The sequence below is a fragment of the Notothenia rossii genome (genome assembly GCF_949606895.1).
Source record: "Notothenia rossii genome assembly, chromosome: 10".
NCBI lineage: Eukaryota > Metazoa > Chordata > Actinopteri > Perciformes > Nototheniidae > Notothenia > Notothenia rossii.
Window position 1 is genome coordinate 23,550,919 of NC_136908.1, and position 26,194 is coordinate 23,577,112.

At 44.7% G+C, this 26,194-nt stretch overlaps 2 protein-coding genes across 2 annotated transcripts; both read right to left on the reverse strand.

Annotated features, from left to right (window-relative positions):
• Nucleotides 1-13,162: 13,162 nt before the first annotated feature.
• Nucleotides 13,163-19,336, reverse strand: tap2a (transporter associated with antigen processing, subunit type a). Its single transcript, XM_079655333.1, has 11 exons — nt 18,652-19,336; nt 17,960-18,074; nt 17,731-17,861; nt 17,160-17,365; nt 16,842-17,039; nt 16,538-16,666; nt 16,081-16,269; nt 15,670-15,843; nt 15,011-15,170; nt 14,622-14,758; nt 13,163-13,746 (listed from the first exon to the last, which is right to left on the reverse strand). The coding sequence occupies exons 1-11, from the start codon at nt 19,157-19,159 to the stop codon at nt 13,540-13,542; spliced, it is 2,154 nt and encodes a 717-aa protein (XP_079511459.1). The 5' UTR covers nt 19,160-19,336; the 3' UTR covers nt 13,163-13,539.
• A 1,469-nt stretch (nt 19,337-20,805) lies between these two features.
• psmb9a (proteasome 20S subunit beta 9a) lies at nt 20,806-26,047 on the reverse strand. Its single transcript, XM_079655570.1, has 6 exons — nt 25,692-26,047; nt 25,464-25,531; nt 23,156-23,287; nt 22,885-23,014; nt 21,866-22,007; nt 20,806-21,668 (listed from the first exon to the last, which is right to left on the reverse strand). The coding sequence occupies exons 1-6, from the start codon at nt 25,740-25,742 to the stop codon at nt 21,541-21,543; spliced, it is 651 nt and encodes a 216-aa protein (XP_079511696.1). The 5' UTR covers nt 25,743-26,047; the 3' UTR covers nt 20,806-21,540.
• Between the last annotated feature and the right edge of the window lie 147 nt (nt 26,048-26,194).

Genomic DNA, 26,194 nt, shown 5'->3' on the forward strand with positions numbered 1-26,194 from the left:
ACAGCGCCCAGGCTTCAGCCGGCCACTGTAGTGCCGCTGCAAGGTGTTCAAACGCACAAAAATACGCATCCACTTCAGTCTCGAGGAAAACCGGCACTAATGCTACATTTTTCCCTACATTGAAGGCAGGTGGATGAGAAGGAAGTGGAAAGCTTTCTCTAGGATTGCAAATAACACCAGATGCGCGCAGTTCGGAGTCTAGCTCCATCTGCCGTATCCGGACTTCCTTATCTGCTTCGATTCTTTTCATTTCCTTATCGGCTTCGATTTTCTTTACCTCCAACTGAAACTGATACTGCCTGTCTTGCTCCCTGTCTTTTGCCTCTAACTGAAGTTGCCTGTCTTGTTGCCTGTCTTTTGCTTCTAACTGAAGTCGGGCGAGGCGGACTTTAAGTTTATTCCCTTCCCGGGAATCTGTACTACCAACCGGAGAGGGTGGACATTTACGAGGCGGCCTGAGCAGTGCTTCACACGGCTCGCCCCCCTCGCTGCCATCACTCTTTTCTTGGCTAAATGTAAACTCCGCCGCCTGCCTCTGATTTAACGGGTCTTCAGTTAAGGCATTAGACCCCGGGAACTCAGCGGGCACAGCCAGTACTAGTAATTCCCTTCTCACCATCTCATCCCCCACCAATGCCTTCAATTCTTCGTTTAACATCTGCCGACTCACCACAAGACTGAAGTGCCGTGCTATTTCTATCAAGTCGTCCTTTTTACACCGGTCCAGCTCCTCATAGGACGGCCAAACTAAGAACGACTCTAAGGCGAAGGCCGCCATTCTCGGGTGTACTGCCCACCCGTATTTACAAAAGTGTTTGTTGCTATAACAAAACCACCTATAACCCCAGGGATTCTATTCAAAGTATCCCGGACGAGCCCCCACGTGTTACGTTCCCTATTGGGCTAGGGGAGCCAAAGGGGAAATAACATGACCAGAGTGGTATTGGTAATAATTATAAGTGGTTTTATTACACCAAGAGAGAACTTTAACAAGGAAGTTTATAAACACAACAAAACCCTCCCGTTACACGGGGTACAAATGGTGACTCAAGAAGCTGCACACACACACACAGTTGTAGCTGGTCTACAGGTGCTACTCACCTGGGTCTAAGCTAATACTTGTTAAACAGATCACAACAGCTGGTCAACAGGTGCTACTCACCTGGGTCTAAGCTAATACGGGTTAAACAGATCACAATATTACACAATACGAAGCTACAACACTCTACTTGCACTCGGCTAAGTATCTGCGGATTACAGGGGGAGCTAACAGTATAACACACACAAGAAGTATCGCAATGCTAGAGGCGTCTGTCTCCCAACACAGAGCCTCCCGAATGATCTCCGTTCCCAGCCTTTGTACTCCTCCCCCCCCCCCGGGGAATGTGCCGGAAAGGGCGGGGATTGGATAACGTCTCATCCAATCACCTCTTCGGATGCAGCGAGGGCGGGACGTCTGCGTCTGTAACACGGTCAGTACAAATTCTGAAGTTCTATTTCGTATATGGCTTCGCCCTCTAAGGCTATCGCTATTGGGTAATCCCCCTGCGCCCCCGCGCAGCACTGAAACACTTGTAGTCCACGCCCACCCGCAAGGTGGGCCCCACCCTCGGGCCTCCTTCCGGCATAAATAGGAAGGTGGCCCGGCAATCTGCTCCCTTTTTTTTTTTCAGCAAACCAGCACAGTTACTGAAGCACAGCAATTGAGAATCATCATGAGCAACAACTGCGTCCGTGGTTGTCCCTCATGTGGCTCTGGGTTCATAATGAGTTATGACCTGCAGAGATAAAAGCAGTATGCGAATCCTGCCGGGGGTCAGAGCACGCGTACGCGGCTCTAAACCAGCAGGTAGCATGCACTGCGCTCGTCTCCCCTCGGGCAACAGGAAGCGGAGAGCGGACACTCTTGCTGCTGTGGCCGAGGAGGACGATTGGCCCGTCCAGGCTTACGAGCCCGCGGACGGGGCCTCGTGTCCCTGGGGCAGAGTGCCGGGCAGGAGTCCGAAGCAACTCCTGCCCCGCCTCCCTCCACGGATCACCGTTCGGTTCTCCCCTCCCTCCTCTCCCCCGGACGGGGGAGACAGAGTCGGAGCAGGGTGCCAGCTTGGCGGCCGAACATGCTTTCACCCTCTCCGTCACCACAGCGCGGCGGCGTCTGTTACGGAGACGGCCAGAAAAGTGCTACTGGACGCTCCAATCAGCCCGGACGGGCTGTTCGGACCCCAGTTCATGAAGACGGCCGCGGAACAGGTGGACGGCATTCGCCAGCATGTACAGCTGGCTCCAGTCGGCTGAGCTGCCACAGCGGCACCAACGCCCGCAGCAGCCGCGGCGTCCACGCCGGCCACAGGAGGCCGCAAGCGGAGAGACGCCCACAGCAACCTCCCCGGCGGCTGCAGGGGCTCCGTCCCACGTCTCCGCTCCCCCGCCACCCCAGAGACAGGGTCTCCCGGCGGCGAGTCAAAGGGGAGTGAAGCTCCCCCGCTCCTGGTTTGCTCCGCCAGAGCCTCCGAGGCAGCGGAGCCGGTAATTAAGCCGGCTGCCACTAATCTGTTGATTAAGTAGACAGCAGGGCTCCCTGCAGAAGCCTGCTGGTTTTAACCTATCCGTTAATAAACCTGCAGAGCTCGCGGCATTCCCCTGTCCGAGATACCCCTCCTACATACGGTCATAATAACCCATGAGCGCCGGTATAACGCCTCATGGGGACAGCACTGCACACACCTCCACTCATCCCCTGAGCCTGTACACGCCTCATGATGACAGCCGGAGTGAAACGCAGCGTGTGGAGGTTTCCTCGCAGCCCTTTCGCCTCACGGGCAGCGGCGGCGAGGGCAATGCCCCGCCTCCCTCCACGGTTCACCGTTCGGTTCTCCCTTCCCTCCTCTCCCCCGGGCGGGGGAGACAGAGTCGGAGCAGGGTGCGAGCTTGGCGGCCAAACATGCTTTCCCCCTCTCCGTCACCACAGCGCGGCGGCGTCTGTTACGGAGACGGCCAGAAAAGTGCTACTGGACACTCCAATCAGCCCGGACGGGCTGTTCGGACCCCAGTTCATGAAGACGGCCGCGGAACAGGTGGACGGCATTCGCCAGCATGTACAGCTGGCTCCAGTCGGCTGAGCTGCCACAGCGGCACCAACGCCCGCAGCAGCCGCGGCGTCCACGCCGGCCACAGGAGGCCGCAAGCGGAGAGACGCCCACAGCAACCGCCCCGGCGGCTGCAGGGGCTCCGTCCCACGTCTCCGCTCCCCAGCCATCCCGGAGACAGGGTCTCCCGGCGGCGAGTCAAATGGGAGTGAGGCTCCCCCGCTCCTGGTCGGCTCCGCGAGAGCCTCCGAGGAAGCGGAGCCGGTAATTAAGCCGGCTGCCACTAATCCGTTGATTAAGTAGGCAGCAGGGCTCCCTGCAGAAGCCTGCTGGTTTTAACCTATCGGTTAATAAACCTGCAGAGCTCGCGGCATTCCCCTGTCCGAGATACGCCTCCTACATACGGTCATAATAACCCATGAGCGCCGGTATAACGCCTCATGGGGACAGCAATGCACACACCTCCACTCATCCCCTGAGCGTGTACACGCCTCATGATGACAGCCGGAGTGAAACGCAGCGTGTGGAGGTTTCCTCGCAGCCCTTTCGCCTCACGGGCAGCGGCGGCGAGAGCAATGGCGTGGCTCGTCACCATGACGACCATTACAGCACATCACAGAGAAGCCAGAACGGGGGAATGAGCAGTATTCCAGGCTGAGTGCCCCCAGCGGAAGCGCCCGCAGCGCCACGGCGCCAGGGCTCGCTACAGAAGCCTGCTGGTTTTAACCTATCGGTTAATTAACTGCAGAGCTCGCTAATTAAGCCGGCTGCCACTAATCTGTTGATTACCAGCAGGGCTCGCTGCAGAAGCCTGCCCGTTTTAACCTCGGTTAATAACCTGCAGAGCTCGCGGCATTCCTCTGTCCGAAATACGCCTCGTACACACGGCCTTAATAAACCCATGAGTGCCGTTATAACGCCTCATGTGGGCAGCACTGCACACACCTCCATCCATCCCCTGAGCGTGTACGCGCCTCATGATGAGAGTCGGAGTGAAACGCAGCGTGTGGAGGCTTCCTCGCAGCCCTTTCGCCTCACAGTGGCGGCGAGGGCAATGGCATCACAGAGAAGCCAGAACTGGGGAATGAGCAGTATTCCAGGCTAAGTGCACCCAGCGGTAGCGCCCGCAGCGCCACGGCGCCAGGTCTCGCTGCAAGAAGCCTGCTGGTTTTAACCTATCGGTTAATAACCTGCAGAGCTCGCTAATTAAGCCGGCTGCCACTAATCTGTTGATTAAGTAGACAGCAGGGCTCGCTGCAGAAGCCTGCCGGTTTTAACCTCGGTTAATAACCTGCAGAGCTCGCGGCATTCCTCTGTCCGAGATACGCCTCCTACACACGGTCATAATAAACCCATGAGCTCTGTTATAACGCCTCGGGTGGACAGCACTGCACACACCTCCATTCATCCCCTGAGCGTGGACACGCCTCATGATGAGAGCCGGAGTGATCCGCAGCGTGTGGAGACTCCCTGGCGTGGCTCGTTGCCATGACGACCACAGAACATCTCGGGCATGTGCGCCCGCTCTTAGAGTGTTTCTCAGAGTGGCAGCGCGTGTGTCTGATGGACAGATGGATGAGCAGGCTGATCAGCAGAGGATACGTCCTGCAGTTCGCCTCTCCCCCACCCCCACAGTTCAATGGGATACAGGAAACACTCCTGTCCTCCCAGAAGCTATGTCTTGCGCTCCAATCCGAGCTGCTGGAACTCCTGTTGAAATAGGATATTTCCAGGGTTCCTCAAAGGGAGGAAAATCAGGGGTTTTCACTCCCGTTATTTTTCTAATCCCGAAAAAGACTGGGGGAATGAGACATCCTCGATCTGTCAGTATTCCACATGCTGACGATCAAACAGGTGCTGGAATGTTTTCACCAGGACGACTGGTTCACTTCCACCTGAAGGATGCATACTTCCACGTACCCATCATCCCGAAACACAGGAAATTCCTGCGTTTTCCATTCAGGGAATATCAGACCAGACAATCGTCTCCCGTTCGGATATTACCTGGCTCCTCGCATTTGTGTAGAGAAGGCTGGAGCCACTACACAGAGGAGGGATGAGAGTGTGGTTTTCCTCTGGACGACCTGCTATTTGCTGGCTCGCCCCAGGGAGGAAGTCGCTTTACAGACGCTACATCTCGTATCGCATCTGTCAAAGCCTGGGTTTCATAATAAATTGGAAGAAGAGCTGTCCTCTTCCCTCTCAGACAATCGTTTATCTGGGAGTGGAGTTAAACTCAGCCAGCATGAGAGCGCGACTCTCGCGGCAGCGAGGGGAAGAACTGACAGCTCTCCTCCGGCGTGTCACAACCCACACAGCCCTCTCCGTGACGCAGCTCCTCGGCGTTGGCGTCAGCTGGTCACGTGATGATCCCCCTGAGTCTCTTCCAACAGGGGGACACTCCAGAGTTGGTTCATTCGCTGCAGAAGCCTGCTGTTTTAACCTATTGGTTTATAAACTGCAGAACTCGCGGCATTCCTCCGTCCCAGATATGCCTCGTACACACGGTCATAATAATCACGAGCACCGTTATAGTGCCTCGTGTGGACAGCATGCACACACCTCTCATCCCCTGGGCGTGTACGCGCCTCATGAGGAGAGACGGAGTGAAAGGCAGCGTGTGGAAACGCCCTCGCAGCCCTTTTGCCTCACGGGCAGCGGCGGCGATGGCGTGGCTCGTCACCATGAAGACCATTACGGCACTTCACAGAGAAGCCTCTCCCCCCAGCAGTTCCATGGGATACAAGACACACTCCTGTCATCCCAGGAACAGTGTCTTGCGCGGTTTTTACCCCCGCTATTTTTCTAAATCTCCTCTGTCCGGTGCGCGCGCTGTCCTGCTATGTGGCGCGCACGGCGGCCTGGCGCCGTTCTCAGCGCCTGTTCGTGCACTAGAGAGAGCTCGATCGGGCAACCTCTGTCTGCACAACGGCTGTCACACTGGCTGTGTGAGGCTGTGTCACAGGCATATGTCTCCTCTGGGGTGGAGCCCCCGGAGAACATCAAGGCGCACTCCACCAGAGGAATTTCCTCCTCCACGGCTTTGCACGGAGGAATGTCAGTGGAAGATATTTGCACGGCTGCATCTTGATCTTCCCCCTGTTCATTTATTCATTTTTATTTGAGTGATGTCTCCCATTCCTCTCTGACACACCCTGTACTGGGTGTCCTGTCGGGGTGAGTGACGTCAGGGAGCCAGCTGTGCGCCTCTCTCCTGCCTTTTGGCACGCGGAGAGTGGCCCATTTCCCCTCTTATAGGAGGGATGTTCCTTTTTCCTCTAACACACTTTGTACGGAGTGCCTGGTCAGAGTGAGTGACGTCAGGGATCCAGCTGTGCGCTCTCCTGCCTGTCTGCACGCAGAGAGCTTCTGTTCCCCCACTACGATCGCAGGACGAGGTGGGACTTTCGTCTCTACTTTCTCACAGCGGCCGGTATGTATTGTTCCCAGCCTTCACCCCGTCGGGAAGATAGGCATGTTTTACTATGTTCCAGGTACGGTGATGAGCCATTACGCATGGCACATAAGGCAGGGGGGTGTTATTGAGCAGGTATGTCTGTGCTTCTAGTGCCGGGCGGACCCAGTGGGGCGCAGACTACATCATGCTTCGCCCTTAACCCAATAGCGATAGCCTTAGAGGGCGAAGCCATATACGAAATAGAACTGAGGTTACCTACTGTAACCCCAGCTTCTATGAGTAAATGGCGCAGCCCTCTAAGTGCGGGGCCCCACTGGCTCTACGAATACCTGAAGAAAAGTTATGTTGTATGGGAGCAGATTGCCGGGCCACCTTCCTATTTATACCGGAAGGAGGCCCGAGGGTGGGGCCCACCTTGCGGGTGGGCGTGGACTACAAGTGTTTCAGTGCTGCGCGGGGGCGCAGGGGGATTACCCAATAGCGATAGCCTTAGAGGGCTGCGCCATTTACTCATAGAAGCTGGGGTTACAGTAGGTAACCTCAGTTTTTGCCCATCCGATCAATTTTTTTTGAAAACCATGGATTTTTGGATCTTCAAAGAGCTCGATTACGATGGCCAGTCAGGCAAAAAATTACATTCGATCATTGGTAATCGACAATCGGTCTTGATATATGGTTAAATTAAAATCAGTAGGCGAGGCTGTAATTTCTCCAGCTGTTACTCTCATGAGTGAGGCGGTATATAATAGTATTTTAATGCCAAAAAGCTGCTGTGTCGTTTATTGCACCACAAACATTAAAACAAATCCAGAGTTACGTGTTTCTGTACTTCCTCTAAGAAAGGACAGAAACAGAAGATCTCTGTGGCGTCGGGCCGAACCACGCCCCTTAGCTGTGATATAATGAGCATATACCACGGCCTGTCGTGAGCTATTGATTAAATATATATATATATATATATATATAATAATGTGTAATTCTGTTGAACAGTGTTACATAGGAGGATTTTAACAACCTTATAGCTACTCAAAGACAAACAAAAAGTAAAAACATAGCCTAACTAAACATTCTAATTTAATTCCACTTGGGGGCACTTGAGATCTATTATTTCTTACATAATGCCAGTTCACCACTGAGGAGTTACAGGAAATCACATGGTTGTTTTGAGATAAGCACTTGGGGTGCTGTTGCTCTTCCTAATGTTTTTATCACAACGCAGTTTTAAGTTAATGATGACATCCTCCCGCCATGCATGATGTGATGAAAGAAGAAGAAGAAGAAGCTTTATAAATTCCCCCTAGGGAGAAATTCAGTTTTTCACTCTGTATGTATTTGAAAGAGACTGCTATGTGACTGAAGATCAACTGCTTTGAGCCCCAATCTAAAATTGTGCACGCACACACACACACACACACACACACACACACACACACACACACACACACACACACACACACACACACACACACACACACACACACACACACACACACACACACACACACACACACACACACACACACACACACACACACACACACACACACACACACACACACACACACACACACACACACACACACACACACACTCAGATGAGTCAGAGGAGACTGATTTTGATGTAATCCAACAACCCCTCCCTTTTTCCAATTCCCCTGCCTCCAAGGCTGTTCCTGGATATTCAAGGAAATACCTGGTTCCCCAATGAGTCAATGTTTTAATTGGGGGATGGACGTCACAACGTCTAGGCCCTAGACGAACCCCCCCCCCCCCGGAAAGATTTGTTTAACATTTTAAAGTAAAATGCTTCAATCTGGTGCACTTTGAGCATAATTACTAGAGACTAGATGTAGGGGGTACAACTCTAAAACACCCATCTGAAAGAGATCGGTTTACATTTTAATAATCAAATAAGTATGTGAACATAACCAATAACCTACCATAGCTAATAACAAATAAATGTAGGCTAACTTATTTTATTTTTGTTGTTCATTCATATCTTAGTAACATTTGTTTATTCATGCATTTTTTTTAATATCTCCAATTTTAAACGACATTTTTGGTTTACTGTCCTAGTATACATTGGAATGATTTCAAACCTGTTTTTATTTATCCTAATAATTATAAAGGTGTGCCTTGGAAATATTTGTTTACATAAATTGTGACCAAACCGTTTGAGACCTATCTAATATAGTGAACTATCTAAACACTCAGATACCTCATTCACACCAACGGTGTTTCAGGGCCGGTTCGGAGCTGGAGCTTGAAAAGCACCGGGTTTTCCTCATCACAACGCAGCGGAGTAGCCTCTTAGCTCCGGAATCCGGTTCATTTCGAGCACCAAAAATGTTTCCGGCCAGAGCAAAAGCACCACATACTACCTCATTCACACCAACGCAACTCCGGTTCAGGCTCCGTGCTAGAGCTTTTCAGGTTCAGAACCGGTTCTTCAGTTTAGCTCCGGCTCTTTTCACACAGCCCAAAGTCCGACTGGTGCTGCGTCATTGCGTCATTGTTTGCGTCATGACGTAACTGTTTGCGTGCTTGCTTCATAAAGCCAAACCTCGCGGAAACCACTCACAGCTGACACCGACAACAACAACAATGGCCGATTGTGCTCCAGCTTCCTCTGTACCTCTTCGGAAGACCAGATTCACAGTAGGTAGCTGGTCTCTTCAGTGGACCACTGCTGCTTGTTAAGTTTCTCCATCGTTGTGTACAAACTGGATAAAACGCCGGCTTTTTGTTGTTGTTCAGGAGTCATGACGCAAACGATGACGCAATGACGCAGCACCAGTCGGACTCTGGGCAGTGTGAAAAGAGCCGGAGCTAAACCGAAGAACCGGTTCTGGACCTAAAAAGCTCTAGCACGGAGCTTGAACCGGAGTTGCGTTGGTGTGAATGAGGTAAGAGTCCTTTACCTCACTGGGCTCTAGTTATCAGCCTCAATCCGCCCTCTCTCTCTCTCTTGCTCGCTCGGAGGCTCGCTCGCACTTTGGCTGTGAGCCGCGGGCGCCTGATAAGTCAACATCCCCCACTTTTATCACTTACAGCGCCCATCATAAAGGGCAAATGCAAAATGTTGCCGTGCCGGGGTGCAAAGGGTATTTACTTTATTCAATTATTAATGTAAATGTATTACATCAAGGGCAGAAAATTAGGCAGAATAACAATTTTTGATTATTTTATTTTAATATATATATTTTTTTTTTTTCTCCCGGCGCAGCGCCCCTCCAGATCTAGCGCCCTAGGCGATCACCGAGTTTGCCAGTGCCAAGGGCCGGCCCTGGCTGCAGATACACTCTTTACACAACATCAGGAGGATACGTCCCATCGTCCCATCCTGACCCAGAAAGCGACGCAGCTTCTGGTCCAGGCTCTCCTCATCTCACGCCTAGACTACTGCAACTCCCTCCTGGCTGGTCTACCCGCATGTGCCATCCGACCTCTGCAGCTCATCCAGAATGCAGCGGCTCGTCTGGTCTTCAACCTTCCTACATTTTCCCACACCACAGCGCTCCTCCGCTCCCTTCACTGGCTATGTTTTGGTGCGGACTGTGTTCACACCAGCAATGAACCGCTCCAGAGTTCGCAAGCAAACGCTCCTACACACGGCGGTGTGCGTTGAAGCTTCAACACTTCTGCCCATTCACTTTGAATGGGGTGACGTCACACTTTGCCGAACTGCATTGTGGGAGCAAAGCGTAGCTGGTCGAGCATCAGACATGCTCGCCGGCAAGCTTCAATGCACGCCGCCGTGTGTAAGCTCCGTCACTGCTAGAAATCCACTTCAAGACACTGGTACTTGCGTACCATGCTGTGAATGGATCTGGCCCTTCCATCCTACATCCAGGACATGGTTAAACCATACATCCCAGCACGTGCACTCCGCTCTGCGTCAGCCAAACGGCTCGCTGCACCTGCACTGCGAGGGGGGCCCCAAGTTTCCATCAGCAAAAACCCGTCGGTTTACCATCCTGGCTCCAAAATGGTGGAATGAGCTCCCCATTGAAATCAGGACGGCAGAAAGCTTACACATCTTCCGGCGCAGACTAAAAACTCATCTCTTTTTCGACTCCAATTCGAGCAATAGAATTACTAACAAAGCACTACTAACAAAAGACTGGTTTATCTAAAGCCAGTTGAGTAGCTCTTGAAATGTGTTGGCTCTATGAAATCATTCTTGGTCGAATGCACTTATTGTAAGTCGCTTTGGATAAAAGCGTCATCTAAATGCAATGTAATGTAATGTCTATGGCTTCAAATGTTGCTGTGCCTCTCGTTGGTGTGCTTTTCTGTGGACCTGACCATATTTTTTTTATTTGCAGTAGCCTGTGTTATTGTATTGCTCTCACTAGATGGCACTCAGGAGCAATGGTTTCAACTTTCGCTTGGTCATCTGAAAATCCCCTACTATTTATTACCAATCTGCCAGGCAGGCTGTTTCCAGGAAATCACATGACTTGGTGAAAGTGCCAAACGCAACCAACCGGGGAGCTGTTACACCACCTTAGGCCTTTTCACATTTTAGGGTTGCTTTGTTTTTTAGTGACATAAGAAGTTGCAATTTATCAATTGCCGCACTCCCCAGGGGAAATTAGAGGATTTACATAAAAGACAGTGGGGTTTTACCTGACCATGAAGCAGTACAAAGATCTCCCTGCTCAGTAAAAATCTAAATTATTATTGTGTGACTATATCATTTTAATTGTAAAGACTTTTCATAGCATGTTTCCCCTGTCTGTCGTGCTCGATTCAAATTGATTTTAACTGTCAAACAAAGTGAGCCAATGTGTAGTAAAGCAGCGAGATAGGTGTCATTTCTGTTGTGCTTTATGCTGCATCAGTTACTCTTTACATTTGGTTTAAAGAGGAAAAGAGAAGCAGGTTTTAGGTTACAGTGAAGCTAAGCTGTCATGTGACTCTCTTCGTGTATTCAAGTGACAGAAAATAGAAAACAAAATAAACAATAGACTAAAAATGCAGTTATTTATTTGATTATCTTGCAGTGGTAAAACATAACTAGTACTCAATTAGTATTTGCTTTTATGCTGCATTATACTTCTACTCTACAACATTTTAGAGAATACAAAATAAAGTATATTTTTACTTCACCACATTAAAATATATAATTTTTTCATTTACAGATTAGGATTTGAATAATAGTAACATTGAAAAAAACAAACACATACTGTATAATCCGTTGAAAAAGCATACATCTACTCTGGCCCTTTGGCACTGTTGAAGGAAAGCACAGACACACTTTATTCACTTAAAACTTGCTCCGTCAAAGTGTCACCTAACCAAATCCATCTAACTGTTACTCTGAATGGGTAAAATGGCAGAAGCGTGTCAATCACACCACAATGCTTTGAGTCACAAGACCTTGGCTGTGATTTTGAAGAAGTAACTAAATACACAGTGCAGGAAAGGCAGAAAGTGAAAGAAAGAAAGAAGAGAAAGGACTTTCCAGCTAGGATGTGGCGATGCGGCGGTATGGTGCAGAACTGGTTATGCAAAAGCCTCTTGGCACAAAAGCACATCCAAAAACATCACATACACAGAATATATGGTGCATACTGAGGTTTGGGGATTAACGAAGGTTTTTACCCACAGCAATGGATACAGCCTCTCACTATATCATGTTTTATGTGCCTCTTATTCTACATTTTCTGACTTTCTATGTCCACTGTCTGCCATTTGGTGTTTAGGTTTCTAAAGGTCTCATCCTAAGATGGCGCCACATTTTGGCATTTGCTCTTCCACTTTGTGCCCTCCTGCATAACCTGCAGGCGGCAAACAAAGCTGACAGGTTAACTGATGAGTCGCCATGCCCGATGGTATCTCCTAACTGTCAGGTTATAAAGAATAACAATGAGAAATAGTTTCGTTTTCAGCCCTACCACTAAACTAAACTTTTTTTCAAGATGTAAAAAAAAAACAGCAGATGCAATTTCATAGAGAAGCATTATTAATCATCCAGTGACAGTTAGAAAATGAAAATAACTTGATTATAAATTAAGAAAATGCAAGCAAATACTGGGGAAAAAAATTCTGAACTTGAGATATTTTAAATATAAGTGTGCATGAAACTCAGTCCTTGCAGTCATTAAACTGCAGGAGAAACAAAATTGCCAAACGTGGCTCGTGAATCCAGTCACCATTTTGTGGATGCACACACGTGTCCTTACAAAATGGTGCTCAATGCTGTATGAACTAAGCCTAATCTTTGATAGAGGCGATTGCTGTTTTGACAGAATGCTGCACTTCACTTCCCTGTGCCTCTGATGTTTATGACACATATCATCAGGCATCTTTCGAAACGGCCTCATTGCCAGAAAAAAAAGTACTTCTTGCCAGGGACTTTCCAGGTCAGCTCTGACAATAAAACACAGTCTCCATTGTGTTTGAGCAGCTTAAAACCAGAAATGAATAAAAAGCACAATGATATATGATAAAAAAGAAAACATATCCTAAATGCACATTGTTGTACTGTACATAACACACTGCTCTGGATTTAATTTTATCCCATGAATGTTTAGTAAAAGGACATATATATATCTATGTGACAAATAGTTGGAAAAAAACCTCAAAAACATTTAGATATGGTTTGACTGATGTTATAGCAGGAGTTAACTGAGACAATCAAAACGTCTGATACTGTTGATCAATCTTTTATTTAGACACACCTGTGAGATAACCTTTGGCCGGTCTGATAATAAAGGAATATTTTATAGCCCAACGTTGTGCTGTCATGTCCAACATTTATACAAGGACATGAAATGGAACAAAATGATTGTGGTCACGCATCTATGAGAAAATGGAATGTATTGAATTTAAGGATTTTTACAATACAAAAGGTGATTTCAAAATACGATTTAAAGTAAACTATTAGGCCACATTACAGAATATAACTAAAACAACGTAGAGGCCCATTCTTTCTTTTTCAATATTTACAAAATAAATACATGCTGCATTTATATACAGAACAATTATCTTCCACACATTGAGCCTCTGCTCAGTGGCAGCTGTCTGTCATTGAGGGGAGTTTCCCTCGGTAAACAGCTTCTCTCTCAGTTTGTAGTATCTCCCCTTCTCCTCCATCAGGTCCTGGTGAGTCCCTCGTTCCTGAACTTGGCCGTCCCCGATCAGGACAATCTGATGGGCCTTCTCAATGGTCTTCAGCCTGTGAGCGATCACCAGCAGGGTCTGGTTGGGACAACTAGCCAGGGCCTGCTGAATCTGTGCAGAGTCAATGCCAGAAATATGCATTATTTCATTGTCTTTCAGTGGATTGTTTTTAGGTAGACGCTACATTAAGTTATATTATTTATATTTTTCTGAATGAGATACTAAAGGTCTGATGAAATGATGTAACTTATTTTATTAATTTAATGTGCTGAGAATGAATATGAGTGGGTGTCAGTGAGAAATTAAAGAATTCATGCATAACAGTGGATTTTTTTTATGATCGGTTATAAAAATACATTTTTTTTCATGACTAACTTGTCTTTTATCTTTAGAGCAGTGAAATACAATTGGCGTGTATGATTGATTTTGCACTATAACTAGCTCACATGTATAAAAAACCATTCATTTAAAAAAAAAAGAGAGGATTTATGCCAGATTAAGCTCATTTACATATGCAGTCCCTAAGCAGGTACACACACATAACAATCAACATATAATTAAGGGAAGCAATGCAAATCAATCTTTTTTTTCAGGCATTTCTTTTTGCAAATTCTTTTTTTTGTTGAGTAACACAAATGTGAATATTTTATGTAAATCAAGTCTTGATTTCACTTCTGGAAACTCTAAAACAGACAACTTCTTCTAGAAAAACTGACCAATCTGTGAGCACTTTTTTAACACCTGTGCAGCACTTAAATATATCTATGAAATACTCTATGATTTAAATCAGAAATGACCACCTATTGTTTGGGCAACAGGAGAACACTTGCGCACAATAAATGGTATATTAAAGGGTCTTCAGGTCTTTATCTACATATAACTCACTATTTAACTTATGTTAAGAAACTTATTTGCAATAGGATTCCAGACGCTTGCGGCCTTGAAGGGACCACAAACGGACACTGCATTTAGAAGTTGCTGCATACCTTATTTTCGCTCTCAGGGTCCAGAGAGCTGGTAATTTCATCCAGAATGAGGACCTGTGGCTGTCTGACCAGGGCTCGAGCAATGGCGATCCGCTGCCTCTCGCTTTTGGCTAACTGCCCGCCACCCTCACCCACCTCTGAGAAAAGGACATTATAAAATAACATCAATAACAGCTTGAGGTTCAAAGTGTAACACAGATGCAGAAAAGACAGGAGGATTTAATATTTCAAATAATAAAGGTTAGTAGATTATCGTACAAAATAAATAAATAATATGTTTTAAAGAAACATTTCTTGTCTCATTTAACCAAATTTGATCTTTCATGTTTTTACTGTATGTAGGCTCTCAGGCATGTGCAATGGCATGTAGGTTGGTTAAAAGAGTTTACCTGTGTCATATCCTTTCTCCAGTTGGTTAATGAAGTCATGGGCGTTGGCTTTGCGTGCTGCTTCCTGGATCTCACCCAATGAGCATTCAGCAACCCCGTAGGCGATGTTGTCTCTGATGGAGCCTGAGAAGAGCACAGGCTGCTGGCTCACCACTGCAATCTATAAAACACACTCTCGTCAGCTGAATGAATAACTCATGAAATATGAAAACTAAATCCACAGTAGAATCTTCTGTCACAATTAGATATGCATTGATTTTAGCTTGTTCTTGACGGCCCAAACAATAAGAAAGTCTTCAGAAAGTTGGAGGGAAAGATCATTTGAGGGCATTGTAGGATGAATGCTTAGTGCTTGCCTACATTTGTACAGTTTAGCCCTCAAAAAGGACACACACTTGGTGTATTCAGCAGGTGTGTATCACCTAAGTTCTTCCACAGTTGACTCATCAGGCCCATCACCCATTACGCGCCCTGGGTCACAGATGAACTGCATTCTTATCTAAATATGTTTAAATTGTTGTCTGTACTTCGTTAACAATAGATGCCTCCCAGTTGAATAATTTAATACTGATGTAGTAAATTAAGGAAATATTAAACAATTAAATCACAGATAAAAGAGAGAAAAGGGTGGAACATCTTCTGAAAAAGCAGTTTATTACCTTCTTGTGGAGGAAACGGTGGTCATAAGACTTCAGTGGTTCATTGTCCAATAGGATTTCTCCATCCTGCTGCTCATAGTACCGCTCCAGCAGACTCACACAGGTGCTCTTCCCTTCTCCGGATGGACCCACCAGTGCCGTCATCTGACCTGCCTTCAGCTCCAAAGAGAAGTCCTGAAGGTGACAATGAACAAGTAAATCTGAGTGTTGTGTCTGTAATATGTCTGTAATCTACTATGCATGAGTTCATAGGTAACTGTAAATACATTTTAAGGCGATACTCAGTAATTCATCCACTTTTTCTATTGCCATATTGTTTATTTTCCACAATAAATGTAATTTAAAAAATCAAGAAATGTACAAATCCAAACTGAAGAATTCCCCTTTTAATACCTTGCATTCAGGCCTCACCTGCAGCACTTTTTTGTTGGGGGATGCTGGATAGGCAAAGTTGACGCCACGGAAGCTGACGTCTCCTGTCAGCTGATCCGGTTTGAGTTTTCCCTCCGTGCTGACCTGAGGTTTTCGGTCCAGGTACTCAAAGACCTTCCCAGCAGCCCCCACCGAGTTTAGCATATCGCCAAAGATGTAGGTAAGTGTCTGAAACAAGGCAGTCATAAAAATGATCACATATTTTATTTATGGATCCAGAGTTGCAGTATGTAAAATGGAAATATGAATGCGAGCAAGCATTTTGGGACATGGCCTGACACTTTCATTAGACATGCTTAAAGCTATTAGCCTACAGACTCTCCTTCGTGATGACATGAAAGATACTTTTATTTTAAAAGTAACCTCGGAACATTTATTTTAATCACCTTAAAATTAGTCTAGTGTATGTGTATGCACAACAAAGCAGTGTATTTACCCTGATGTTTTCTCCCAGGTCTGACTGGTAGAGGATGAAGGAAACCAGGTTGCCAGTGGTCATCTGTCCACTCCGGATGAACAGCCGGCCATAATACAACATGAGGACCTGCATGACCAGCCCTGTTAACTGTAAACACACACACACACACACACACACACACACACACACACACACACACACACACACACACACACACACACACACACAGGAAGAACAACTGTTTAATAGGGTGATATACAATTAAAGGAGCAACACCGGTCTCCAAAAAACACAATTCTCCAAAACATTCAAAACTTCTCACCCTCCGTGCGAGCAGGTAAATGGCCCTGACAGTGTCCCGGCGGGTCCTCAGTGTGTGTGTTTCCATCAGGCGGTCGTCATAGCGCTGAGCCTCTTGTTTTTCTGTGTTAAAGCTTCGGACCGCATGAATACCGGATACTACCTCATTTGCAACTTCATTTGACAGAGCCATTGAGTCCTGCACCGCAAGGGACAGGCGCTGAGGGAAGGATAAAGAAGAAGGATAATTAAGTGATTTTTCCACTACCTCAATTCAATAAGTACGATAGAGAAAATCTGTTTGGTAATGGATATCATATAGTTATGAACCTGCTTTTACCTGGTAGTGAGTGTCATAGATGTTCTGAATAAGGCCAGTGATAGGCGTCTCCATCAACACAAGGAATGTGAGCTTCCATGACAGATTCATCATCAGGGAGATCATGCCCATTGTCTTGATGAATGTCCTCAGCAGCACATTGACATTCAGACCCACTGTTCTCCCCATCAAGTTGGTGTCTTTCGACAACCTGGATGTAATTTCACCTAGACAGAAAAAAAAATACAAAATAGTATAATAATACAATATTTCTGTCATGTGCTACTCTGGTGTATTTTGGTCTGAATGTCCTCCTGTCTTTGAGTTGGCCAACTGTATGTTATTATTATCTTATTTGTTCTTTCGTTTATAGAGGTGGGGGGGAAATCCATGTAAGGATCTGGATTTATTTTTCTAAGATTCTGAGTGGATTCACTACTTCCAAAAATCGCTTTTTAAAAATGTTTTTTTACTACAAAATAAGTTACATAAGTTGTAATAAGTTACAGATCCACAGTAGTCCCATGTCCTTAATGTGCAGTTTCCTATTATTCATACAGTGTATTTGCATGTAAAATTATACGATCCTTACCTGTCTTTACGGCCTCAAAGAATCCAATTTCCTGTTTGGTCAAAGCCCCAAACAGCTTGGCTTTCACTCTGCATGCGAAGGCACTGATGGCACAAAGTAAGAGACCTCCTCTGCAGCCTGCACTCACAGAGCTGACAAATCAAAGAGAGTTCAGTTGTTAGATGCTCACCTGTGAGCCTGGACACATGCTGCTGGATCATGAATGTGGAGAAAAAACGGTGCCACGTACCTTCCCAGAGAGTACAGCCCCATGAAGAGGAGTGCAGATATGAATTCAGTGTGCTGGTACTGACTGCCAAGGATGTCAATGACTCTCCCAGTGTAGAACGGGATGAACATCTGACCTGAGGGGACACACAAGTACACCGAATAAGAAACATAAAGAGAGATTTAGATACATCAGCTCAGTGGTTCAATAGGGACTTGGACTCTGGGCCGAAGGGTTGCCGGTTCACGTCCCGGTCGGACCAAAACAATATGGAGTGTGGACTGGTACTGGAGAGGAGCCAGTTCACCACTGCCGAGGTGCCCTTGAGCAATGCACCCCCACCCTGACACCCAACTATAGTTCCTGGCGCTGGTGAGTCTGGCTACCTCTCCGCTCTGGATCCTCTCGATGCATATGCATGTGTGAATATAACTGTGTGTATTTGTATGTACATAAGGTGCATGTAAAAAAACAGAGTGGAAAACTGAATTTAAAATAATAAAGCTCCATCTTCATATTCTTCTTGAAATCATTAGATTATCATCATGGTCATGTGTATTGCAAAAGTACTGATTATACTACCATATTTAGAATTAAATGATAAGCATTTAAAGCTATTAATATGTGTTTTTAACTTTTCATTTAATTAGCATGTCTGAAATCATCATCATCATCTTCATCATCAGCACCTGCTGTAATATAATCCTACTTACAGATAACAGCCAGCGTCAGGAACACAAGTCCTCCCAACAGCAGCAGAGAGTCGGGTCTGTACAGGTGCAGGACTCTCACAAACAGCACTCGAGCTTTCTGCCTCTTCTCTTTACCGGCGGCTGCATCTTCGGTGTCCGGGATGGTGATCTCCCAAAACAGAGCCCCAGCCAGCGACGCCCCGGCGCACATCAGCCAGCAGCGCAGATCCGCCAACATGCCACACTGGGTCTCCTCGTGGTAGAGCACTCTGGTCCCGGTCTCCAGCACCGCAGGCAGCAGACTGTGTGTAAATATAACCCGAAACACTAACGGTCGGACATCTCTGAGGCTGAGCAGAGTAACAGCAGTCAGTGCCAAACACCGGAGAGCCGCAGACACCCAGAGTCGCGCAAGATGTCCAAACACCCTGTGGTTCACGACTAACCCCGATAAATGAAAGAAGGAAATGTCGACAAAAACTGCTAAAATTAAAGCAAAGACTTTTCTAAATACTGTACTGGCTGCCATTTTCACTAACAGTCGTCCTTAAATGACCTGCTATGCTGCGAGACCAGTGTTTTCAGAACTTTTCATCTACTTTCATTTTCGTTTTTTGGCAGTACAAGGGGTTTCCCTGAAATCCAAACGGCATTGGTTATACTCAGGGCCGTCCCTGGCCAACTTGGGGCCCCAAGCAACATTACGAGATGAGCCCCCCCCCCCCAATATAATTAATGCAAATAAACTACTACTACTACTACTACTACTACTACTACTACTACTACTAATAATAATAATAATAATAATAATCATAATCAATTCAATAATATAAATACTATATTATTTTATGATAATATAGTTGTAATAGAGTCAAGACAAAATATGCTTATTACATGCTCAAAAACTGATATTTCTTAAATCTGTATTCAAATGTAGTTCCCTCTATCAGCAATTTATCAACAACTACATACACATTTCTATCAGTATTTCTCTGTGTTGTGGTTGACATGATGATGACTGTTAGTGTAATAGATATAAGTCATGGTTGATGACCTTCCGGGTCTGTCCAGCAGAGGGCGCGTGTTGCTTGCCGCGGGTGCATAATACATAAGACTTGAAGCAAGCTAACATCGTCTCTGTTTCCTTTGTCTTATATTTTCCCCATATTAGGTGAGTTCATCCGTGAGAAACGTTATATATGTAGACTGACTGTGTATAATATTAATGTGAATAGTGATAGTTGTTAGAGGTATTTTTGGAGGGTTTCTCTAGGTTCTGTAATTGTTGTAGCTGTGTATGCTAGCTTTGCGAGCGCCGTTAGCTATGCTAGCGCAGCTAGCTATGATAGTGTAGTTTAGCTCCAAGAAGGGGAGTTTGGGTGTTAATTTGGATATGTATGTTTGTACTGTGCATTTAAAAAGTGACATCTTGTGTGTTAAATTGGATGTATGTTTGCAGTACGCGCATTGTTAGTGGTTGTTTTATATCAAGAATCCATGTTCTGTATTATACAGCGTGCTATGTGTACCATGTTGTTGGCGGGCATAATACATAAGACTTGAAGCAAGCTAACATCGTCTCTGTTTCCTTTGTCTTATATTTTCCCCATATTAGGGGCATAACATTAGGAGTTAAAGGTGGGGTAGGTAATTTTGGAGAAACCAGCTCGAGTGCGCTAGCATTTGAAAATACCCATCTGCCACCTCCTCACAGAGCCCTTCCTCCAACACACACGAATGCGCACATGACCAATGAGGGCACGAGATAAGTTTGTGCACAGATGGAAGGCTGACAGGCAGGTAGGCCATCCAGTTATAGCGGAGAACTGCGCTGAGAACTGCGCACAAGCCGAGCTCATAAGTCGAGGCCCCCTGCGCAAGGGCCCTGCGCAAGGCCCTCTACGCAAGGCCCCCTGCGCAATGTGAGGCCCCATGCATCCTGCATGATCGGCCTGTAGGGAGGGAAGGCCCTGGTTATACTGAATTCTGAATAAAGACAATTTTGAATTCTAAAACGTATTGATTACACACATGATTATTTTGTATCTTCTAATTATTGCTATCTTAATCATCATCCCCATCTTTTTCACCTGGATTAACACTTTGGCATTTGACAGCAGAAACAATAGTTTATAAAGAATGGTTTCTTGTTAAGAAGAGACATCAAAAAGAACATTTTTCAATAAAAGGCTTTTATTCCATTTTAAGTGTTACATCCTTTACATAAAATAATGCATGGACACTATGCATTACTCATACATGTATGTATGTTTAACCAAACATCAACCAGGCATCTTAATCTGGTTTTATTACTGTGATGACTGAGCAGTTGCTAACCGTGGAGGGTGACACACTTTTGTAGTACTCAAACAAATGTTTTTTTATACTTTTTGGGATGTCTTTGTAAGACTTGCTGTTGCTGCTAATTATAGAATGTGTTTCTGTGGGACTATTTATAAAGAGACTAAAATAATTGTATGGGTTTTGCAGGTTTTGTCCTATTTACTTTTTCTCTGCCACCAGTACACACACATTGGTAGTCATGTTGTCACGTTTCAGATTCATGGAATGAATAATGAGTCTTTCAACAAGTTTAAAATACGTAATTGGCATCTGAAGACCCAGGGGCTAGAGAAAAAGATAATTTGAGGATAGACATAGTGACAATTTATGTGTCTTATCCTGAAGCTGTCCAAAATTTGGTAAAGGGACATAGCTAACAGCACTCTGGTGAGATAATAAACCAAATCAGGTTTATATGATGCAAGGGAACCATCAGCTTTAAGATAACATAAATAATGACATTTCACTTGAAGAAACGTTAAGATTAAATGTATAAGTAAAAAGTAGTCTTGTCCAATATCCTTTTCAAGATAAGTTAGTTAGCAGCTGAGCAAAAATGTATATTGTTCACTGATCAAAGAAGGTGGGTAAGTCATTTCCCAGAACGACCTTCTCCTCTGCACCATGTTCATCAATAGAGACAATATAGGCCACGCCGCCACTGGAGCCATCGCGGTTCATTGCCAAAGCCAGCGCTACAAGAGAGAAAGACAATAAGATAAGGGTTTAGATTGGAGGAGAATCTTTATAGGACAACATGTTTTATACAACATAACACTGTTGAATAGCTATAGCTCTTCTAAGCAGCCAGTACAAGTGTCAGGTTTCCCTTACTCTATCCTACAAAATGTGGACAAAACAAAAAAAAACTTTCTGGGCGGTAAAAACCTACTGTTGATAACAAACTGCTGGCACTCTTCCTTGGCCATGTCCTTGCGATACTCAGCATCAACAAATCCATAAACATAAGAGCTGCCAGAGCCACCGACTGCAAAAGGCTGCCTGGTCAGGAGTCCATTCAGAGTCGCAAACACCTGGAAAAGGTCAAAGGGCAGAGAGGAGCAAGACAGATCACATTATTGTCATATTATGACACTTATTATGACACCCATCTTTTAGCTAGATAAAATATTTTGTTCAATGCATCCAGCAGCTACATCAGCAGCTGCCTGTCTGTCTATTGAGCGCCATCAGGGTCACTTAAGCAGAGGTTGCAGGTACATTATTTTGATCCTTTATATGGATAGTTTTTTATTTTTTGAAGTGGGGTTGTATGAGATCTCTATAATTAGTCAGTGGATTACAAATATTGTGTTCTGAAAGCCCCTAGTTTGGAGAAACAGACAGGAGTTACTGCACGGATGCTAAGCAGTGTACTAATGTGCATGGGGCAGTCAGAAAAAAAATATTTGAGCCACCTAAAATAAAGACCTAACATTAAAAATCTATATCAGTTTATGTGAGTGATATATTTAAAATGTTTTTGCTGATTAATCTTGCCATGAAACAGCCCTTTCAGAGTGGGAACATAGCTGTTATATGCTCTCTTCAAAGCCACCAGACTCTGTTGAATTTGACCTCATATAACACAGGAGTTGTTTGTCTAAGCTGCGTCATCAGTAGACTATAAATGAGCAAAAAAGTATGTTTTCTTAATAGATTATGGTGGCTTAATGGCATCTTACAGCAAGGTAAAGACGAGAAAAAATGCTAAATATAGTGTAAACTTAAAACATTAATTTTTTTATGTGGGCCTTTTTTAGATGGCTGAATTCTGTTTTGCTGTAACCTCTGTGTGATTCTCCAGACACATATCATAGATATGTAACTCATACAAGCACACTTCAAAATGGGCTGTTAACATTATTTTTCTCAGTGATCTCAGCGTTTAAGCCAACCTGTGTTACTGACCTGTCCTCCATCTCTTCTGTCCCAGCCGGCCACAATGAGATGTGCTGACAGCTCCTCCTTGTACTTGTATGAGATGTTCCTCACCAGGGTGGCAGCCGAGCAAACCTTTGGGTCCTTATCTATTTCAATACTGATAAAGAAAGACATAAAGAAACATATGGTGACAGCGTCTTTCATAAAAACAAAGAGACAAACAATGTGTGTGGTGTTTGAGTTATGGACACTAGGAAAGCCAGCTGATATCTTTTCAATTCTTTGAGTGTGTAGTTACCTGTGAACATCCAGCTGGTAGTTGACCATCTCAGCGATGGTCTGGGCGTCCGCTGCAGAGCCTGACAGAGCACAGTAGATCTTGTCATGGAGAGGAGACAACTTGTTCATCACCCTGTTCACCACTGATGCCCTGGATGGAGGGACAAAGAAGTTTGTTTGTTTGTTTGTAGCCTTTATTTAACCAAAAAGATCAAAAGATCTCTTTTTCAAGGGTGATCTGCAGGACATTAGTTACACATGTAACATAAAAACAACAGAACAAATATAAGGATGACATACAACATGATGTACAGGGTACAGTTTACAAACTCTATTTACAGTGACAGGTACCATGAGCATCAAACAGCATGTCACCCAGCCGAGTTTTTAAATGATGCAGGGGAACCAAAGTGCTCAGTTTTAAACATGTTTGCAGACTGTTCCAATTTAGTGGAGCTGCACAACTAAAAGCTTTTTTCCCTAAGACAGTCCTAGCACTTGGCACATTTAATAAAACAACATTATGAGATCTCAGGCAATAAGTACTTTCAATTCGTCGAGAGATCAGAGAGCAGATATAAAAAGGTAGTTTACCCAACATGGTTTTGTAGATGAACATGTACCAATGACTGAGCCTCCGTACAGTTAGTGAAGGCAGACCTGCCCTGGCATACAGGGTACAGTGATGAGTAAGTGCTTTACAGTTAGTAACAAATCTCAGGGCACTGTGATATGCGTCATCTAACTTTTCCAGGCAATGGGCAGGTGCATTCATATAGATCAAATCACCATCGTCCAGCACAGGTACAAAGGTCACAGTGACTAGCCTTTTCCTGGCTTCAAATGAGAAACAGGACTTGTTTCTGAAAAAGAAACCTAGTCTAACCCTCAGCTTTTTAAGCATATTAATGACCTGCAGTTTAAAAGTAAGACAATCATCAAGCCAGATACCTAGGTATTTATAAGAGATAACCACTTTGAGTACTTGTCCTTGCATAGTAACAATATCCAAAGCAGTGTCTGTAGTCTTTTTAGCTTTAGAAAAGAGCATTACCTTGGTTTTATCAACATTTAAAAGAAGCTTAAGCTGAGTCTGAATAATGTTAAAAACAGCCTTTAATTTAACACCAGCGTCCTTAATGGAGGGACCTGCACAGTACATCACGGTATCATCCGCATAAAAATGTAAAGTAGCTTCATCCACATTTTCACCTAAACTATTGATATACATAGAGAATAAAAGTGGACCTAAAACAGAACCTTGAGGAACACCATTAGCAATGTTTAACCACTCAGAAGACAGCCCATCAAAATGAACACATTGGGACCTTTCAGAGAGGTAGTTCACCTCAACAAGTGTTTGTTATAAGGGGTATTCACATGGTAAATACATAAATGTAATCCCCAGTGTTGGATAGTACAAAAGTACATTCACTCAAGTATACTTAAGTATAATTTTAAGGTACTTTGTTAATTTTCTGAGTATTTTCAGTTTACGCTACTTTACTCCACTACATTTTAGAAGCCAATATTGTACTTTTTACAATACATTTATTTGACAGCTTTGGTTACTATCTGCTTTTTAGGTTATATTATTAGCTAATACAAAATCTAATTCAATGATTAAATAAACTTGTAACATATTTATAGGTTAAGATAGCCAGCAGCAGTTTATCAAGTAATTCAAATTAGCTCTACAGTTGTTAAAAAAACACATGAATAATCAAAATAGAAACCCTGTAACTCAATTCTGAAATGGGGGAAGCAGTTTAAGTTTTGGTGCTTAAAAGATTAAGAAGAAGAAGAAGAAGAAGAAGAAGAAGAAGAAGAAGAAGAAGAAGAAGAAGAAGACATACTTTATTAATCCCTTACAGGGACATTTCTTTCCCCACTCAGTTGTGTTTACACACATTACACACACAGGGGAGGACATGCACAAACACAACCACATGCAGAGAGGTGGCAGAGCAGAAAGTATATTTTAATAACGATACTTTAATACTTTAACTTAAGTAAGATTTGGAATGCAGGATTTTGACTTGTAACAAAGTACTTTTTTTTAAACTTTTTAAACTTTTTTTACTTCTTCCACCATTGTTAATCCCTCACTGTTTTTGTTAAATGATCACTATACTTAGGCTACATTAACCTGCAGCTTACTTTTGCACTTCTGGTTAGATGCTAAACTGTATATTATGGAGACAATGACAGTGTTGTATCTAATCTAATGAGAAGCTGCATGTGAGGAAATATGGAGAGGTGGAAGGATTCTGCATGGGAAGTGAAGCAATCACGTGTGTTTTAGCTGAGTTAGTGTACAAACTTACCCTGCAGACACTCGGGAATCAGACCCCAGCACGACCCCTCCTTTGAACTCTATGGCAATGATTGTGGTCTGTAATCAGAGGTAAAATCGATACATAGGCTATTTACAATTCATCCCATGCATAACAATGTGGCCGGCAGTTGGCCTGAGATATAACAGGTTTTCAGCACTTTACACATACACAACAGGCTACAAAATCTGTCAAAAATACTGTCCAAATCTTACTTACTCCGGTTTTCACCTCCTCGGACAACCATTCGGGCCCTGTTTCTGCCTCCATGCTGATTCACTGTGAGACTCCGGTAACGACAACAACAATGGTTTAGTCTGAAAGGGAAGGGGACACCGGACTGACACGGAAACTTCAACCGAGCAGCGTTTTAGACTATACACGCTCTTGTTGTCGGATGTTTCCTCTAAAGATTCTAAACTGCTCGACGTGCCGAATCAACTCAACAATCACTCATCAGACCGACTCCATGTTTCCCTGAATTAAATCGAAATTGAAAGTTAAATTGTCCTTCCTCTGCAGCGAACTGTAAACCCGTGTTTCAAACAGCTGCGCTTCACTGAAATGTGAAGGACAGTGTTATCTGAAAGTAGTCTATGCATTAGACTTTATGGCTACAAATACAAGAACAACAATTGTTTACCTAAGTGCAGTATTAAAATGAGTGATTACAAAGGACCTGACAACTGAAGGAGTTTTCAGATTTACATAAAATGTAGTTT

Coding starts and splice junctions, on each gene's coding strand:
- psmb9a (XM_079655570.1), bottom strand. CDS start 25,742: ATGGAGGCAGAAACAGGGCCCGAATGGTTGTCCGAGGAGGTGAAAACC. Junction 23,015..23,155: donor TACCAGCTGGATGTTCACAG/GTAACTACACAC, acceptor TTTCTTTATCAG/TATTGAAATAGATAAGGACC. Junction 22,008..22,884: donor ACAGAAGAGATGGAGGACAG/GTCAGTAACACA, acceptor GACCTTTTCCAG/GTGTTTGCGACTCTGAATGG.
- tap2a (XM_079655333.1), bottom strand. CDS start 19,159: ATGGCAGCCAGTACAGTATTTAGAAAAGTCTTTGCTTTAATTTTAGCA. Junction 17,366..17,730: donor CTTTGAGGCCGTAAAGACAG/GTAAGGATCGTA, acceptor TTTTCTGTCTAG/GTGAAATTACATCCAGGTTG. Junction 15,844..16,080: donor CCAACAAAAAAGTGCTGCAG/GTGAGGCCTGAA, acceptor TGTCACCTTCAG/GACTTCTCTTTGGAGCTGAA.